This window comes from Drosophila sechellia, chromosome 2L, assembly GCF_004382195.2.
Source record: "Drosophila sechellia strain sech25 chromosome 2L, ASM438219v1, whole genome shotgun sequence".
Lineage (NCBI taxonomy): Eukaryota > Metazoa > Arthropoda > Insecta > Diptera > Drosophilidae > Drosophila > Drosophila sechellia.
The window spans coordinates 3290893-3308872 of NC_045949.1; the positions used below are offsets into that span (position 1 = coordinate 3290893).

Sequence of the window (17980 nt, forward strand, 5' to 3'; positions counted from 1 at the left end):
ACAAAGCGAACCAATAAAAGTTGGTTATTTAGTTTGACTATTCTCGAATTTCAACTTGGTGATAGAAATTTAAGGTCTTGGCTGGCAACCCAGAAGTCATTCAACAAGTTTCGAGACGTTTTTGGAGTAGCCAGCTGTTTTCGGGCGATTTAATGTGTCTCGCGATCCAAAAAGTAATACTCACATTTGAGTCTGTCTTACGTTTCGATATCTTTTAAAGACAATTTCAACATTTACTTCTTTAAAAATTATACTGTACTTATCAAGGAGTTAGATCAACAACTAAATTTTCTATACCTTTTTTTTAAGTACTTGAAATTAAAGTTGATAATAAAACATTTGTTGGTCTGCGAGCCTTTAATAGGGTACAATTAAAACAAATTAAGTCTCTAGAAGATTCGCTTAGCACACTCACTTCATAATTTCTTCTTAATGCTGTTAGGCAAATGCCCGCTTTCCAATCTTATCAGTCATTAAACTCGAGGGTAACCGCTGCGTATACGCAATTTGAATGCGTATACGAACCGTGTGTGCGTGCAATCCGCGGATACGACTGTGTGTGTGTGGGTGGCCAGGGGGCGGTAAGGGGAAATCGAGGGAGGAGGAGATTACGCTTTGAACTTGGAACGATAATAAAATTATATGCCTTAAAATGTGTAAATGTGTGTAAAATGTCGTTGACCAAATCAGATGGAAAATAACGCACAATTGCATATTAGGCCTAAATAATGATGATTGTTCAGTTTGCAGCGAAATTATTAAGTTTATTGTGTTGCCATAAAACTTGGAGCGAAAAAGTCGCCAAGTTGCCGCTATGTTTTTTTCTCGTTTTCGGTGCGTAGCTCTCGGCTGTCTATAAAAAATTATTTTTTCCTGTTGCTGTGTTGGTGGTTTTATTGTTGTTACTTTTTTTTTATTTATACGCACAATGTGCAAAATGTGCGAGACACCCATACAGTGACACCAATTCACGCACACGCACTTGCTCTTAACCTTGAAAAACACACAGCCAATTTGTTGTTGCTCTCGGCTTCTGGCGGCTTTCTTTTTGTTTTTGTTTCGGTTTTTTACTGAACTTTGTTTTTGTTCTACCGCTGATAAGATTCGTATTTTCTTTCTTTTTCTCCTTAATTTGTTTTTTTCTTCTTCTTCTGAGGTGTGCTAGTGCGTATGGTGGTCCATTTTTTTTTTTGAGTGTACGTGTGAGCGTACGGCAAATATTGAATTTCTAGACAAATTTTATTAAGCGATTTCGGAATGTGAATAGTTTCTTGCTATTCCATTTTGCATGTTATTTGCTACATTTTCTATTAATTTAATTTCTTAGGCGAGATATACATAAATATATCTATATATTATATACAGATGTGTTGATTGAATTGTAGACAATAAACACGGCAATGGTGAAGATTGCAGGTTTTTTCTAACAATGTAGCCTAGTTGTTCTTACCGCCAATATAAAATCCATATATGTATATAATATATACTTACTTCCCTACATCGAAGAACCGTTGAAAGGCCCCCGAATTTTGCACGAATTGTTCCTGATTTTTATGCGGTTTAATGAACTTGAACTCTTATCAGTCAGGTTGGCTTTCTTGATATTGCTCAGGAGAAAGCTGTAATGCAACAAAAGAAGCGGAATAAACAAAGTCGGTGATCTTACTCATGCCATTCGGCGTCATGTGAATTTATTTTAGGATTTTGAACTTGGTCGAGTTGTGAAAAAAACAGGGCTATCGAATTGGGTCGCCATTTCTTTTTCTAGACTAAGTCGCTTTGGATATACGTTTAGAATAAGTATCAAAAATAAACTTTATTTTATAGTTTACATCATCTATTGCACACATTTTATAAGCTTAAAAAATAGTACTTTACGTTACTCACGAATTATCAGTAAGACGATCGCAATACGTAAGGTATAACATTAAAATTACACGCCTATAAGTATGCAAGTATATTGTCAGCGTTTGTGTTTATTTATGCTACATACGTCTATAGCTTAAAAATTGGTCTTTAAATAATTGCGATTTACGAAGGTTTCAAAATTTTTAAGAAAATACCTCTACCCAATACGTCAGATCACAAGTTCATGGAGAAATCATTTTCCAACAACCCACTCAGCTTGTAGCAGTACAAACACCCAAATACACTTTTATCACTAATCATTCAAAGAATTTTCCAAACTTTTAACCCGGTTTAAACACGATGACGTCCATGCTGAATACCCCGATAGTCTCCATCTTTGATTTGATGGTGAATCGTCACATAAGGCTGCGCAGGGAACGGGGAGGTGCGGTCACAAATGGAAATCTTCCTCCATTTCGTCGGCCTAGAGCAGAACGTAGGGCTGCCGACGGAAAGAAGAAATACAACCCAAGTGCGATGGAGTTTCCCTTGCCAGAAACACTGGAATTGATGACTCCGCCAGCGGCAAATGCCATAACTGCCGCGCATTTGACCAAGAAACACACTTCCCTGAAGATCCAGCCGCCGAGCGAGAAGGACGTGATCAAGAAGCTGGTGGAGAAGATGTCCGATGGACGAGGCAGGACCAAGACTGCGACCCCAAGGCACTCCCAGTCCAGCAAGAAGACCAGTGCCAAGTCCTCCAAGACGGTGGTCATTCAGCCTCGCAGAAGGAAAGTAGTCGGGCAGGGATCATTCCGTGCTCAATCAAAGCTCGCCAAGACCAGTTCCACTCAGCTAAAGCGACCACCCCTCTCGCCCAGAAGAGCAGAGTCTACAGCTAAGGATGCCAGTACGCAGAGCAAGACGAAGACCACAAAGAACTCGCTTAAGAAGTCGGGTTCACAGATGCGGAATACCAGGTCAGTAGATCGACTGAGCAATGCAGAGATTCCGGTCGTAAAACGATGGCGTCTTTAGAAGAGATATACCAGTAGATTTTCATTCATTCAAACTAATCAAATTTGCACCAAGTAATCAACAACTTTAATCACAGTGATCCCTCATGTGATGGACCGCACTGAATCCTACATGAAGGCGATCCAAATTGAAAATGTACTGAAATACGGATTGTCTAGTTTATATACTTGAATAAAAATGTCATGAATAATAATAATAATCACATGACAACCCTTATAACTTATTGCCCATTTATCAAATTAAGGCGTTATTTTTTTATTTTACTTATTCGGTTTTATAATAAATTAGAATTTTCATTGCTGCAGCTTAACATTCGGTTTCTTATTCTTGTATGTTCTGTTTAATAAGACTAACTTGTGACACATTTCGTAAGCCAATTTTGCTAGGGCCCAAATTAATTTGACAAGAGTTAGTTTTTAGAGTGGTATTAACCAACTTATAAATTTTGTTTGCTTAGATCTAAATGTATTTTCTTAATTATTCCGATTTAGTTTTCTCTTCGCATTTAATTCGCACAAGTTTCCGCCTTTTTCTAGCTTTTGCTTTGTTTATTTTTGCTCTGGTACATTAAAATGCAACTACTACAGACTAACAATACTTGGCCATATATACGGATCATATATATGTTTTATATAGAGTTACGCAGTTACTGGCCATAGCCTTGACTTGCGATTTGGATTAAATAGTTCGAAGCATCTTGTTTCTGATTCTTGTTGTGGTATTGGTATCGGTATCGTCTGTAAACGGGCGCCAAAAATCGAAAAAGGGTAAAGAGTTGGGAGGAGTTATACAAAAGAACGAAAACATTGCTCACAATTGTTTCGATTGGTTTTACAAAAGTTTTGTACACAATAAGTATTTTGTATAATCGTTTTTATCAAATTTCCATGGACTGGCAATTATATTAAAGTTATAGTTATTATATACTCTCCAGTTTGCCAGTTTTGCGCTTGCTCGACATGTAAATGAATTTTCTAAAACAAAAATTCAGGGCGCTCTCTCTTGATTTGTTTCGGTTTTTGGTATATTGTGAGATATGAAATACTTGAGGATTTGTAGATACATTTGTCTGAAGAAAAGCCAAGCAAACAGCTGCTACACGTAAATGCCGTGATAAAAACAAAACAATTGCTCTAGTCTAACTAAAATGCAGCTACTTAGATCATACATTACACGCGCTTTTCTTACCATTAAAACATAATCTTAAATATGCATACAAACATATTGGTTTGTTTTCTTAATTTCTTTTCAAAGTGTATTGGGTTTGTCACTAAATGTTAGTTGCATTTTAAATTCATTTTCAGATTTTTTGGTGGCTTTGCTTTTGGCCCAAAAAATTGTTTCGGGTGTTTTCCTAACTTGTCGAAGACAATTGGATTGGATTCATTTTACTCGCACATTTTGTTAAAACATTTTACTGCTAGCTTACTACGATTTCAGCCAAAGTTCTTTCAGTCTGAAAAACAAAAGGATTTTGAGTAAAACAGTTTAAAAGCAAACTTATGTTCTCCACACAAAAAGGGTTTTACAGGGAAGCATCCAAGATACGAATTAGTCAAACATAAAAAGGGTTAGTTGAGAGTGAATGAGTACTTGCTACAAGGGTAAATACAAATTAAGAATTACTTACAAAAATACAAGGTTTTGACAGTGAGTTTGTGTGGTGCCATGGAAATCTCTTCCCCATTCTTCATTCAGAATATGAAAATTTTGAAAGGATTTTCATTACAATTGCAATCGTACTTCATGATACATTAACCGTGCTGGCCTTTAGTTTGTTATACGGAATACAAGACTTATCTTTAAGGACTACTTATCAACTCTGCTCGAGATAGCTGTTGGAAAACATAGGTTAAACCTTGATTGGGATACATGAATTTTCAACATTAACCTTAACATTCAGTGTCAGAGGATGTGTATCTTAATCCGAGAGTATAGAACATGCACAAGTTGGGGTTTTGTGTATTGCTAACTAGGAGATCAGTAACAAATGCCCGCTGGTGCAGTGCGTTTCAAAACTTTCAGACCGTTCCATCTGCTCGTGAGATGACTAAATTTGGCGGTAGTTAGTTATAAAAACGTAAACATAAAATCCAAATAGAAAACAACCAAGTTCTTAAAGAAAAAACTAATTATCCAGTAAAAATTCATTTATCATAACGCTGAGGACGTTAAATGGACTCCTTAAATTTTCCCTGCAGTTATGAAACGCGTTGCAAGTATACATGTGTGTGGTAGTGAGTGTTAAAGATACAATTAGTTGACGCTCTTGCTGTTTGCCGATGTCTCTGAGCCGCTGTTAATCACCGTCTAATGAGATGCTTAGAATTCAGTGCGCCCCGCCATCGACATCGACTCAATGCTCTGACGCAGGTGGCTATCGTTGGTGATCTTTTCGCAGACAATGCTCACCTTTTTCAGCAGCTCGATGGCAGTTTGGAGCACCTGCTGCCACTTGTGCAGCTCATTCTCGTGCGCCATCTCCTGGTCTCGCAGCAATTCCAGCCATTCCTGATTCGTGCTCGGCAGCTCACTGAAAAGCGTAGGTCCATTTGCATACATTAAATCGAATTTGGGTGTCAGTATGGATTTGGACTCACCTCAAGGCCGCCAAACTGGGCATGCGGGCCCGCCGATTGAGATCCACGTCAATGCGTTCCTCCAGCCTCCAGAGCTTAAGTAATAATATCACATTTAATGCCAGCATCAAGCACAGCAAGAGTATAACCAACAACCACAAGCCCTTGTGTCTAAGTCTGTGACCCTGTGACCCTTGACCCGATGCCAGAGGTTGGCCGTCACCGCCGCCCAGGTGCAACTGCTGCTGCTGTAGGTGCTGCTTGTGCGGCTGAAGGTGGTGATGGTGCATTTGCTGCTGGTGGTGGAGCTGTTGCTGCTTGCCGCCCTCGTGCAGCAGCGGATGACCGGCGGCGGCGCCGACTGCCGCCCCGGGAATACCTCCCGTGGCCAGCATTTGGGTCTCCATGGGATCACCGGCTGGGGCCGGACCAACTGCCTCCTCCAGAGGACGAATTTGGGTGGCGGTACCTGCGGAGAAACGGGTACGAGCGGAGGAATGGCGTATGGAACGGTTAGAAATCAAACCATTCGAACGGAAGAATCGAAATGAACATAGGCTGGCAACAAAATCACAACATTAAGAGTACAACAAAATATAAATAACTATTAAATAAATTAAGCTGCAATAAAAAGCAAGTGATTAGGAGGTACATGATGGGCTAGCAATCGTCACAAGAGACCGAATATAAGATAAAAGATACATTATTATTCAAGCCGGACAGTTTCAGAAAAGTTTGCATTACCAGTAGATAACTTTTCATAAAATGAACCGAGCCTTGCGGTGAAAAATATCCTTGCAAAAAATTTAATGATCGATATAATATTAGCTTTCTTTAACGAAATTAATGCGCGAACAAATTCAAATTGGTTGGTCAAATTCTTGTGACTTAGTTGAAGGTAAATCCATTATGAACTAGAAGGGGCAAAACTTTAAGCAAAATATGAATGAAGCCTTATTAATATTAAAAGTAATCATTACCAGTAGAAAAAATTATTAGACTAATAAAAAGGAAGCATTCCAAAGGAAGGTTAAAATTGGTGAAATCGCTTTATGATCGGCAGCCTGCATCACGTGTGCTCATAAATCTTTGGCAGTGCCAGCTGTGCCTCTTATCGAATTTACTTTGAAAAGTATATTTAAAGTTAAGTTTGATCGCATTAAAAGAACGATGTAATTAATTAGAGAATCAGAAATCACTATAAATTAAGTTTCATTAAGTTTCAAACTATTATTTATGACATATTTTTTTAAGTTTTAAGATTCTTTAGGGATTTTAAGTTTAATTCTGAGTAGATTACAAGGGACTTATTCATCCGCTTAGTAAAACTGACCAAATGATCTATTAGGGTTTTTTTTTTATAAAAAACTAACTAACTGTATTTTAATACTGATAGACATAAAAAAATTCCCGTGTGGCAATTGCTAGTCAGGAAGGATCCAAATACTTAAGCTGTACCTCTGCCGGACTGAAGTACAGCCTTACGGTGATGCCAGTGATGGGGATGCTGCTGATGATGGGGAAGCAGAGGCTGATGATGATGATGGGAGTGCCTGGCATCGTGATGATGATGCTGACTACCATGGTGATGGTGGTGATGATGGTGCATGTGCAAGTGCTGGTGCTGATGTTGATCCTGCTGATGGAGATTTCGCGACTCTTGGATGCTGTCATTGTCCGTGCTGGTGGCCGTATGGAGGGCACCTGTCGTGATGGAGGTGGTCGACGTGGAGGTGGCGGATTGCTGATTCATGCCTGAGATGTATGTTGGTTGTAGCTGGATGTTGCTTTTGGTTCGTAACGAGTGGTTTCATGTTTATTGTGAGCATGCGTGCGTTTTGGTGTGGTTAGAAGAAGCAATGGCAATTGGCATTGGCAGTTATCGAATTCGAACTCTGATTTCATATGTTCATAACAAAATATTAGAAAGAAATTGCTTTGCTTTGTTGCTGTATTTGTTGTTCTTGTTGTTGTGGTTGTTGCATTGTAGTTAATTGGTTGCTGCGGCTAGAGTCGCAATGCTTACCTCTCCTCGGCCGCCGACCCTTTCCCTTGGCAGGTGGAATGCACGTCTCGCTCTGGAGCGCATGCAATTGAGCGCCAAAGAAGTCCTCCAGGCCCGCCCACGTGTTCTTCTCAATGAAGCCCTTGACCACGCCCCAGATCGACTTCTTGTACTTGATCTGGGTGTGAATTGAGAGCATAGTGTGATCATCGACAGTTCTATGAAACGGAATTAGAATGCCAATTAGAAAAGTCAGAAGTTGAGTGACATCTGTGCACTGTTCATCAGCCAGCTAGTTATCATCGCCGAGTGCAAGTTGGGTGACTCACCTGGCCAGGCAGAAGTGTATGAGCACACTGAAACTTTCCGCGTATGGAATGCCTGCATTAACACTATTTACGTCTATGGAATACAGTTCGCCCGGCTTGCTACACTCCCGCTGCGTCTGGTACTCGGTTACCTAAGGAATCAATATATGCATTTGATAGTCAGTTTATTTGTTCGTTTCTATTTTGAGGCCAGTGCACATTCACCTTTGAGGTCTTGGGCCCCACAGAGGCGGCCAATTGAACAGTGACGTTCACTGTGCGCACTTGCAGACCCTCCTCGTTCTTGGTCCACTCGCCTAACACGAGGTCCGTTGACTTGCGCATGGCATGGAATTCAGTTATGAATTTGGACTTGCTGAACAGAAGATTAAACAAGGTGTCCACGTTAATTGGCAGAATGGTGTGCACGATCTGGCGGCCTTCGTGCGTCGAGGTGCACTCTGTGGTGGGCACAAATCTAAGCGGGCGATAGAAGAAGTATGTTAGTTAGATGTGATTAACTCATGGCCTCTAAAACTTACGGCAAATTGTTCTCCTCGGAATCAGACGAGTCGGAGACATCTGTCGGCACACTCTCGGCAGCATTTTTGCCCTCTTCGCGTTGGCGATGTATTTTCCCTAGCTTTCGCTTCATTTCCAGCTTGGACTCCAAGGATCCTGACCCGGAACTGGCACTGGCCAGCGTTTGAGCGGCTGCTGCCGCTGCTACTGCGGCCGAGTTCGAAGCCGTGCTAACCTTCTTCGCCGCACTCATCTTGTCGCTGCCACTGCCGCTGACTGCCGCCGTATTTGAGCCCCACAGAGATCCCGATCCGGAGCCAGAGCCCGTGTGGTTGGCAATGGTGGAGGAGGAGGCAGTGGTGGAGCCCGCTGTGCTGCTGCTGCTGACATTGGGAGCGCTCATGGTGACGCTCACCGATAGCTCCGTCGGCTTCACCGAGCTGAGCGTCAGCTCCTTGGCATTCTGTTTCATCTTCTTGTTCAATTTGCGGGAGCTCTCCCTGGTCTTATTGTTATCCGATCCGCTGGCCGAGGCGTTGGCCGATGACTTGGACGAATTGAAGAAATATTTCGTTTTAGACTTGCGGGGGGCAGAGGCGCGGACGCCGCCGCCGCTGCTGGCGCTGCTGTTTCCGCTCTGGGGAAGCAGGGGATTCGACTGGTTTGATTGATTCGACTGCTGCGACTGGCGCTGCGAGTAGCTATCGTCATCTATGGCCGTCTGGAAGTCGAAGTCTGGCTCGTTGTCGTTGTTCAGCGTGGGATCAATGTAGTCCTCGTCGTCGGTGGTCAGGCCCAGCTCGTCGCCGTAACAGGTGTGCACATGTTTCCAAATCTCCTGCGGCGAAAACTGCTTGTTCATCAGCGTGTTTTGCCAGACGCGGAAGAGCATCAAGAAGCTCTTGTCGCGCGAGGTGAACGTGGCAAAGAAGTACTTGTCCTTGCCGCTGGATATCGAAATGGCATTCGGTATGACCAGTGCTGTCTTCTCCTTGGTTATGGCCGTCACATCCTTCCACTTGATGCTCACGTAGGTCTCCCAACTGAAGATGTTCGCGTGGAAGCAGACGTAGTTCTGTGACACATACAGACGGCCCTGAACCAGAATGTCGCGTTGTAGGGCACACGAGTAGTCTGCGGAAGAAGATAATCACTTGAGTAAATTGCTTCAATTAAGGCGTGTTTCATTAACGGGAATTCATTGATGATTACACTTCTCAGTTCATTTATCAAAGCAAAAGATCACTGAACTACATTAAAATTTCAAATGATCAAGCTGATTTTCTAATGCTCAACTGCATCAGTCGTCAATTATCACAATTGCATTTGTCCGTACTGCACATTAATTTAAAACATAGTGTGAAAAATTGATTGCTCATTATGAATCACAGGCATTAGGAACTATTTTTGTGTTTAAAGTGTAACTCATTGATAACTATATTATATAGACTCGCTTAACAATTAAATGGAATATAAATATATATGAAATCATTACGCTTTTGCAAAGTTTGCCTTTAAAGGAGCTCATGAATATAATTACCTTTATCGGACTGAATCTGCATGTGACTGATTTCATTAAATGAAAAACAAAGGTAATCAAACTCACCCACAATCAGACGCTCGTCGTTGGGCACGTCCTTGAAGAGCTTCTTGAAGTCCTCGGCCCGCGACTTGTAGTTGGGATAGATGACGTTGTACCAGGACTTCTTCTTGGCCCGCTCCGAGAGCCTCGACGGCTTGGCCGGCTTCTCGTTGGAAGTGGAGCTGCTGCTGGTCACCTGTTGCTCCCGGTCGACGCGCAGCAGGCTCAGCTCGTGTTGGGTGAGATCGCTCAGCCGGTGCTGCGAGATGTCCTGCTGGGAGACAAGCGAGAGGGTGAGCTGATCAAACACCATGAAGATTTCCATTTATTGCGGACTGTGTTGGCGTGTACAAACATTTTAACTCTAAATGGATCGCGCCAGGCAGTTGGGTATCGTTGCCTTTGGCTTTTTGGCCACCTGTTTGCACCAACACTCTGTTTGTTAGCTCTTTTTTTCGAGTGATTCACGGCCGTTCGTAGGAAAGTCTCCTCGGCCAGGTGTTTGGTTTTACTTCTTATCACCCCACACGCTTGTCGTTCGTTTACGACCCCCAATTATTTACACAAAGTTCGCTGCAATGCTCGATATTAGTTTGTTATTTTGTTTTTTTCTTTTTTTTTTGCTGTCTCTATATTCGCGGTGAGACGCTCCGTCGCTTCTCGAATTCTAATTTGGCATTGCCAGCCGGGCAAACGTCAATGGAAGAGCTCCGCCGCACACGAATCGTTATCACCGCCCAGTTGGCCCGAAAAAAGCTTGGGTCCAAAACATTTATGTGGCGAGCTTTGGCTTTCGCATCGAAGGATGATTCTAATCAGCTAATCAGCTGCCACTCGATGGGGTGAGAGGGCACGTACACACATGGTAACACATGCTCCTTATCGCACAGCAAGTAGATTGGGGTGTTGGATGGCCAATATGGGGCCATTAATCCAAATAGCCCATGTATATCTGTCGGCCCAACTGGCTATCTGTGCAACTTTCTATCTGTCAATCGGCTGATCGATTGATCGTCGCTTCGAGTGGCTTTAATTTGATTCGAACACTTGGCTCTACCAATTTCACACCTTTTTCGGGGCGTGTGTGATGGCTAATGGGCAAAATAAACAAACGGCTAGTTTTGAAAGCTCATCGCGCTATTCCACCGAAATAGTCAGGTTTTTCTTGACTAGCCCTTGCCACTCATATAGATACGTAAAAGAATTGACATTGGTTCATTCGAACTTGAAAAGATGTGACAAAAAACCTCTAACCATTATCATCATTAGTTCATCAAACAAAAACAAATTTTATGTGTACTCCTAGTAGGGTTATCAACTCGAAAGCATGGTTTTCTAAGCATTCAAATTATGACAAAAGCTTACACCCTCAAACTGCATAGAACGTGGATAAAACCAAGACGCCAAAAGTAAATGTCTTATCAATTTTAAAAATATATTTTCGGAAGTCACTCCCTACTTGGTTCAAACCTTCTTTTTATGAAGCCCAGCCCAACACGGTTTGTAAGCCCATAGAAATAGGCCTAATAAAAAAGCAATCAAGTGACGTTGCTATTCAAATTTGTACTATATAAAGCTAAACCAAGCCAATGTGATTGCCTTGAACTATCATGCTCACTGGTGAAAAATAGCATTATACTGGTAAGTAGCAAGTGAAGCATTCTTAGAAAATTCGAGTGGTGTGTAATAAATTTCTTATCGCTTAGTTAGTTTCTAGTTACTGACCAACTTGGCATGACTCATAGCAAAGTAACTTAATGCAGAAATAACTGTAGAGATTGTATGCACATGATAAACTTTTTCTGAACCAGCGACATTGTCCTCTGATCCTGCCTTAAATCCGATACGCCGGCCATTCGAACTCACCTCATCGCGTCCACTGCTGGATGTGGATAGCTTGGCCTGGCTGGCCTTGCCCTTGGAGCTGGTGGAGCTCTTCCGGCTGCTGGGACTGTCGCCTGGAGCGCCGTTGGAGTCGACGCCCTGCGGCTGTTGTGACTGATCCCGCGCGGACTCGCTGGACACGATATTAATGCTCGGGGCGGCTCCTGGTGCAGCTGTGTTGCCGGCACTCGAGATGGAGCCGGGACTAGTGGAAGTTACGGCCTGGCTTAACCGGAGGACGCTGCCGTTGAACTCATTGGCACCTGGAGCTGCAGCAGCTGGTGGCGAACCGCCGGCTGTGGTGGAAGCGATCTGTTTGGAGGACGTCGATACGGAGACGCTGCTCTGCTCAATACTGCCGGCAGCTTCCTGGATGGTCAGGAGTTTGGTGCTTAGACTGCTGTTTGTGGTGCTCGTTATCGTGATCTCCTCGGTGATCGAATCGCGCCTGTGAATGGTAGAAGGAAACGAGGTTAGCACGGATTCAATTGGGCACCCCGAACTACTGCTACTTCGAATAAATGGAAAAACTCTTGAACTAGGCATGCAAATTTGGAAGGATGATGAGATCTCTTACGAAATTGGACCAAGGCCTGGCTGGAGAGTTTCCGGAGCACTGATCCCACCTACCTGTCGCCAGCATTGCTACCAGGCGCCTCCGCCTGCAGCTCCTCCTCCGGCTGCGATTGCTGCTGGAGATGCTCGGGATTCTCCTGCGCCTGCTGGCACTGTGACGGCGATTGAGAAGGTGGCTGGAGCTGGGCTTGTGTCTGTGTCTGTGACTGGAGCTGATCGGGCTGGGTGGTCTCGGGTATCATGTTGGCATTGGCAGGGGTTTTACTACTGCTCGAACTTTCGGCAGTCGGAGCGGTTATGGTTACACTTGATGTTGTTGGGTTGGTTTTATCACTATATTTAATCCTACAATAAAATGCATATATAAACAAATCAAAATAACAAATGCCAAATCAAAACACATGCCCAAGACGACGGAACAACAGGAGCTACTAAATAGATCGGGTAAATCCAACCAAATACTTAAATCGAATAAAACCAGAAGAATTGGGAGTGGGTAGAAGGGGTCTGACTTCAAAGTCTACAGTTCCACAAACTGGGAATTTATAAATTGGATCCATTAGACAAGCTAGAGCCATTACAATATTTCCCACCGCAATTTAGGGCGATGAAACTCGAAACTATTCAATTAGGAGCAATGGGGATTAGTTCTACACGAAAGCACCAAATGGAGTCCTTGACACCAACAAAATACTGGCTTGCAGACTGCACATGATTTCACAAATTAGTTCCAAGTAAATCAGATTTATAATCAAGCACAGGTGGATCCACTTCAGTTGCACACATTTCAACAGCTACCATATAATTAATTATTTAAAGTTGATAAAGGTTTAGAAGTAGAGACAGTCGCGATTTCTTCCATAGCCAAATGGTTCATAAATATAGGAAGGAAACCTTTTAGAATGGTTCTTAATCAGTAGCTCTGGTAGAACGGCCTCAGTTACATTGTATTCCTATTGTTCGTTTCTAGGAAACCCAATGGGATATCAACGGCTAATCCAATGACCAGAGCTTCTGGCCATCAACAAAGAACCATTAATGTTTCCGCAGCACAATCTATGGCTCCAGTCAGCACTTCGATAAGGAAGCCGCAGATGGCAGATGGCAAATACGAAGTCCCATCGACAATTGTCAATTGGCTTGTTAGAAGATATCGTGGCTTCTTAACTGATCGCCGGCTTAACTAATTTCGCTCGAAAGTAATTTGCCCTAATTGTTCGCATCGTTGATAGCACACAAAAAACTATTTCGGATAGTTTGCTGACTGGGATCTTACCGTACCAGAGAACCCGGTGTTTCCGACTTTTTCGCAATGTTCGCCTCAGCATTTTTGACACGTTTCTATATGTATAATTCTCAATTAGACGTGCTCTCGCCTCAGTGGGCTGCGACGGAATGGTGTACCAATTGCCATTAAACGATTGTAATCAATTCCATTGCCTCCCCCCTCTATCGCGGTGTGGGTGTGTGTGCCACACAATTGTTATTATTTTCTTAATACTGACGCGTTTATTCGCATATTCGTATACGCCAGCAGCCGCTGATAAGAGCGATAAGATAGTCCGGCATTAGGCTTTGCTGAAGCGATTAGTGTGGTCGGGGAAGAGCTCCGTTCGCCTGAATTTGTTTAAACAATAAGGGGTAAGCCCGTTTAACCGAGTTGAGCCCGAAACAGTTTACGCCATGCACTTTGCAACATTTTCAGCGAAACATCTGCTCATTAAAGAGCAACTGAACTCGGCACCTATAAAATTCGATGTATGCAAATTGAGCCGTGACACAATCGGCTTTAATGATTTTTTAAGTTTTCTAAGTTCCCCAGCACTCGAGATTAACAATTGTAAAACGACGCCCTTTAATAGTCGCCACGACCTTATCAAAAAGTTGTCAGTTTACAGAAGCCTCAGCAAATAATTGATACAGTAGATTCCAGATCCACCCTTTATAGAGATCGAGATAGAGTCAACTGGACCTTTTCTTATCACGAAGTTCAGTTAAAGTTCATGAAAATGCATATATATATATAATGCATTTGAATAATTTGCGAATCGACTAAACAAAGTGACGCGAACAGCACTTAATGACTTAATGATGATTCGCGCTCATTAAACGAGAGTCAGCTAAAATGTGTGAAAGATCAGAGATAATGTAATGGCCTATAATCTGTATATAGAATTAATACTTTGTGATAAAGCGGAGTTCAGAAGTTGTGACGACCAACTGAGATAAGACAGGAAAAAACAAAATGATTGAGATTTTTGAAATGATTACTTTACATTATTGCCAATGATAAATTCAAACAGGAAACCATTCGCAATTACATACCATTTTAATTGACGTAATTGTTTGGGAAGAAAATTCTGGGAAAGTGGAGAACATGCGAGATGAGCTACTCGTGATTTAGTGCTAAATATAGTTTCCATTTAAGTTAACTAAGAAAGATAATTTACTAGACATTTTTAGGGGCGTTGTTGTTGTTTGGAACTAGTTGTTTACTTTAAGCAAAGGCAAAACCAACGATAATTTCCCAAATTAAATAATATAAATTTCCAGGAACTTTTGCTGGCTGAATGTCGTTGTGAATTTCAATATGTATGTATGACTAAGACTTGCCTTTGTTTTAAAATGCGTGACTAAAAGATATGTGTGTTTATCAATGGGAAATATCATTCAGCATTCAACGCAATTACCGATATGCTGTGCATCAATTATCGCTACAGACCGACCGCAGGTAATCATTACGATTGCAATTGCACCGCCTGGGCGCTTGAATAATAGATACACCTGCCCCCTGAACCTTGGCCTTCGTGGTCACAGAGTGCTCCACTGGTCAGGGAAGTCGGACTCGAAAGGCCACTGGCCACAGGGGTAACTACTTCAGCCAGAGTTCGTAATGGCTACATCAGCGCCAGCGGAACAATTGGAACCCCCGGCACCTTCTGAACCACAACCACTTAAGCCCGGAGAAAAATCAATAGTGAGGAGCGAACCCAGTATTACATTTTTTTTCGCTTGGCCTTCTTTGCGTCCACACTCAGCGTTTTCCTCGGCGGCTTCTTTATATCCTCCTTCGGCATTTGTTTGGCTGTTTTGTATTGTCCAAGCGAATCTATGTCATCGCCGCGGAACAGCCGAAAAAAGTGGCCAAAAGTGGCCAAGTCTGGTCTCGGCCAGCGCGCAAAAGTGATGACGAAACGTAAACAGCGCAAAAAATATGCTTATTTTTAGCACCGCTCGGCGAAATGTCATTAATTTATGAACTATCCCACACACACTCAGAAAATCCAACGTTTTGCTGTTAACTATTTAATTAATTTTCCGTGTTCAGAGCCGCTTTGTCGTTTTGTTTTTGCTCTCGATTGTCATTTGTTTGTTCGCTGGGTTGTCTAAGGCACGCGATGGCGAGATATACGGACTTCAAACTGAATGCCCGTGGTATAGGAAAGTGGGAGCTCGTGCCGGGCACGTCATCCCAGTTCGACGTTCCGATTTGCACTCGAGAGCAGCCGTCGGCGTAATAGTGGCAGTGCCCCCGGTTTCGCGTTTTCTCGGGGTCGGAAAATCGCGCCCACCGATAGCAGACCACTGCATACGCTAGCCGTGCTATTAACCAAGCTTATATCTCCCAAACTTCCCAACCAAATGCATTTTCTGAGCTGTAAGCCTCCTACTGGTTAATCCCAAATACAAAATCCAGCCAAGGCCAATCGAAAATGCTGGAGTTTTACGTTAAAAACGCTTGAGTGCACAAAACACAAATTGTATATTTTTTTGTGGTACATTTGAGTACAGTGGGTGCAAGAGCTGTAAAATGTGAAAGTCCTTGAAAATTGGTCAATTACTAGCTTAATGCGAGTGTTTAAATGTGCTGCGAAATGAACACCTTACTAAAAGCATCTGAAATGCCTGACTTTTGAAAGGTTAAAGACTGCAGAAGTGTGTTTAATTGAATTACTTTTTCGGGCATGAAAATATGGGCAAATACGCTATTTATCTTCTATTTAACTTTTAATTTCCAAATTCTCGAAAACTTCCACTTGCTATTTAAATAAACGCATTGTTTATTTTGCTATCTATTAATTAAGGCACCCATTTTTTTCCAACTTCGAGTTCATTCACTAATTCAACTTTTAACCCGTGAAGTGCGTTGATAACCCAGACACATTGGCTCAGTTTTTCCAGCGAAGAAAGCTACTGTTTGTTTACTGGCTCTTTTCGCTTTAGTTGGCTGCCTCAGGGACCCAGAAAATCGATATCCTAGAACGCCTTAACACAACGAAACGCAATGTACACACATTCGTCTCCTGGCGGTGGGGCAACTGTTGCGCAATAAACGCAAATGCTATCAAAATGCACGAAGTACGAGGTGTGGGGCAATTAGAATGGGGCAACCCGCCTTATCACGGATTTGGAAAGGTTTTCAGCGGGCATGGGGGTGGATAACTCAAACTGAAAGGAACAAAGAGGGGCTTATAAACGACATGCAATATGACTAGCAACGGGTTAAACATGCAAACCAGCGGGCAATCCTACACCACAAATTAACGCGCTTAGCTCTTAGGTTTCCGCTGCACGGAAAGAAATCAGTTCCAAGTTCCGCAGTGCTACAGATAATACATACACACAAAATATATTTCAGTCTCTAAAGATCAGCACGTTTGAAAGTAAAACGTTGAAAAGCATAACATTTTCAATACAGCTGATTTCTACATACATATTTTACATAGTTTACATAAACACTTTACTGTAGGAAACACTTGATACTTCCAATTGGAACTTTCGACTACTCGATTTCTTTCCGTGCAGGGGCATAACTTTAGGTTCTAGAATAGTTTCCGGGCAGGTGGGCGTGCGGGGGCGTGGCAACTCACATGGGCGTCGCATTTAGGCTGGCGGTGCGCTTGTGCTTGCCCTGCGTGGACGAAGGACGATGGAAGAGGCTGTGGGCGGTGGCCAAGGACTTGGGCAGGGCACCCTGGCTGGCGGACTTGCGCAGGGCGGCGAAGCGCGAGGAGGATCCTAGTCCGAGACCCGATCCCGATGCCGATCCCAATCCGGAGCACGAGGAACTGGAGGTCAGCGAGGAGCTGGACGAGGAGGCGGAGGACTTGTGGTGCTGCTGTTGTGCCCGTTGCTGTGTGACAAAATGCATGACAACACGGCGAGGTGTGCCGCTCCTCCTTCCTGCCCTTCCCCTTCGCCCGTTGGACACTCCTACTCCGCGGTTTTGTTTATCGAGTCTCCACCGTTTATTTGTTTATTTCACCTATTTCTTTTATGTGGCACTTTTCGACGTCTGCGGAAGTCGTTTTTCATTCGGTTTTCCAGTTGCTAAAATTGAGTACTATCACTGCTACGTTGGCTTTTGCACGCACTTTCAGTTTTTACACAGCTAAATGCGCTCTTTGAGTTTTTTGCGAATGAGATTCATGAGTAAATTCAGTTAAATTCGTCTGAACGGAGCGAAATATTCTTCACTTTTTGCGCATAAAAAGTAGGACCGCAGCGAAGGGGGCGAGAAATACTGTCCGGTGTGAAAATAAATACCATTGTGCGCTACACCATTTTGGATAGTGTGGCCATATGATGTTAAAGTACATGTGCTTTTCAACACTGACAGGCCAAACCCTTGGCG

At 42.9% G+C, this 17980-nt stretch overlaps 2 protein-coding genes across 12 annotated transcripts; one reads left to right on the top strand and one right to left on the bottom strand.

The window, feature by feature from the left end:
- Positions 1–2070: 2070 nt before the first annotated feature.
- Positions 2071–2908, top strand: LOC6613236. The gene has a single exon (XM_002037677.2). It carries the CDS (start codon positions 2209–2211, stop codon positions 2887–2889), a length of 681 nt encoding a protein of 226 aa, XP_002037713.1. The 5' UTR covers positions 2071–2208; the 3' UTR covers positions 2890–2908.
- A 194-nt stretch (positions 2909–3102) lies between these two features.
- LOC6613237 (protein Aster-B) lies at positions 3103–17848 on the bottom strand. 11 transcript variants are annotated; one of them, XM_032713931.1, is made up of 11 exons: positions 17217–17846; positions 12400–12690; positions 11752–12217; positions 9910–10159; positions 8324–9437; positions 8007–8259; positions 7803–7933; positions 7495–7691; positions 5490–5937; positions 5302–5422; positions 3103–4345 (listed from the first exon to the last, which is right to left on the bottom strand). In XM_032713931.1, exons 1-11 carry the CDS (start codon positions 17495–17497, stop codon positions 4310–4312), a joined length of 3588 nt encoding a protein of 1195 aa, XP_032569822.1. In that variant the 5' UTR covers positions 17498–17846; the 3' UTR covers positions 3103–4309. The 11 variants fall into 11 exon arrangements, with proteins under 11 accessions (XP_032569822.1, XP_032569828.1, XP_002037714.1 ...); XM_032713937.1 differs by lacking the exon at positions 17217–17846 and adding exons at positions 6927–7223; positions 15346–15828 and having other exon boundaries at positions 3103–5422; XM_002037678.2 differs by lacking the exon at positions 17217–17846 and adding exons at positions 6927–7223; positions 13627–13734 and having other exon boundaries at positions 3103–5422.
- Between the last annotated feature and the right edge of the window lie 132 nt (positions 17849–17980).

What these genes read in the sequence shown, in the direction of transcription:
- LOC6613236 (XM_002037677.2), top strand. Translation starts at nt 2,209, where the DNA reads ATGACGTCCATGCTGAATACCCCGATAGTCTCCATCTTTGATTTGATG.
- LOC6613237 (XM_032713937.1), bottom strand. Translation starts at nt 15,422, where the DNA reads ATGCCGAAGGAGGATATAAAGAAGCCGCCGAGGAAAACGCTGAGTGTG. An exon ending in GGTAGCAATGCTGGCGACAG is followed by an intron (nt 12,218 to 12,399) that starts GTAGGTGGGATC and finishes TACCATTCACAG; the next exon opens with GCGCGATTCGATCACCGAGG. An exon ending in GGGTCGGCGGCCGAGGAGAG is followed by an intron (nt 7,224 to 7,494) that starts GTAAGCATTGCG and finishes CATACATCTCAG; the next exon opens with GCATGAATCAGCAATCCGCC.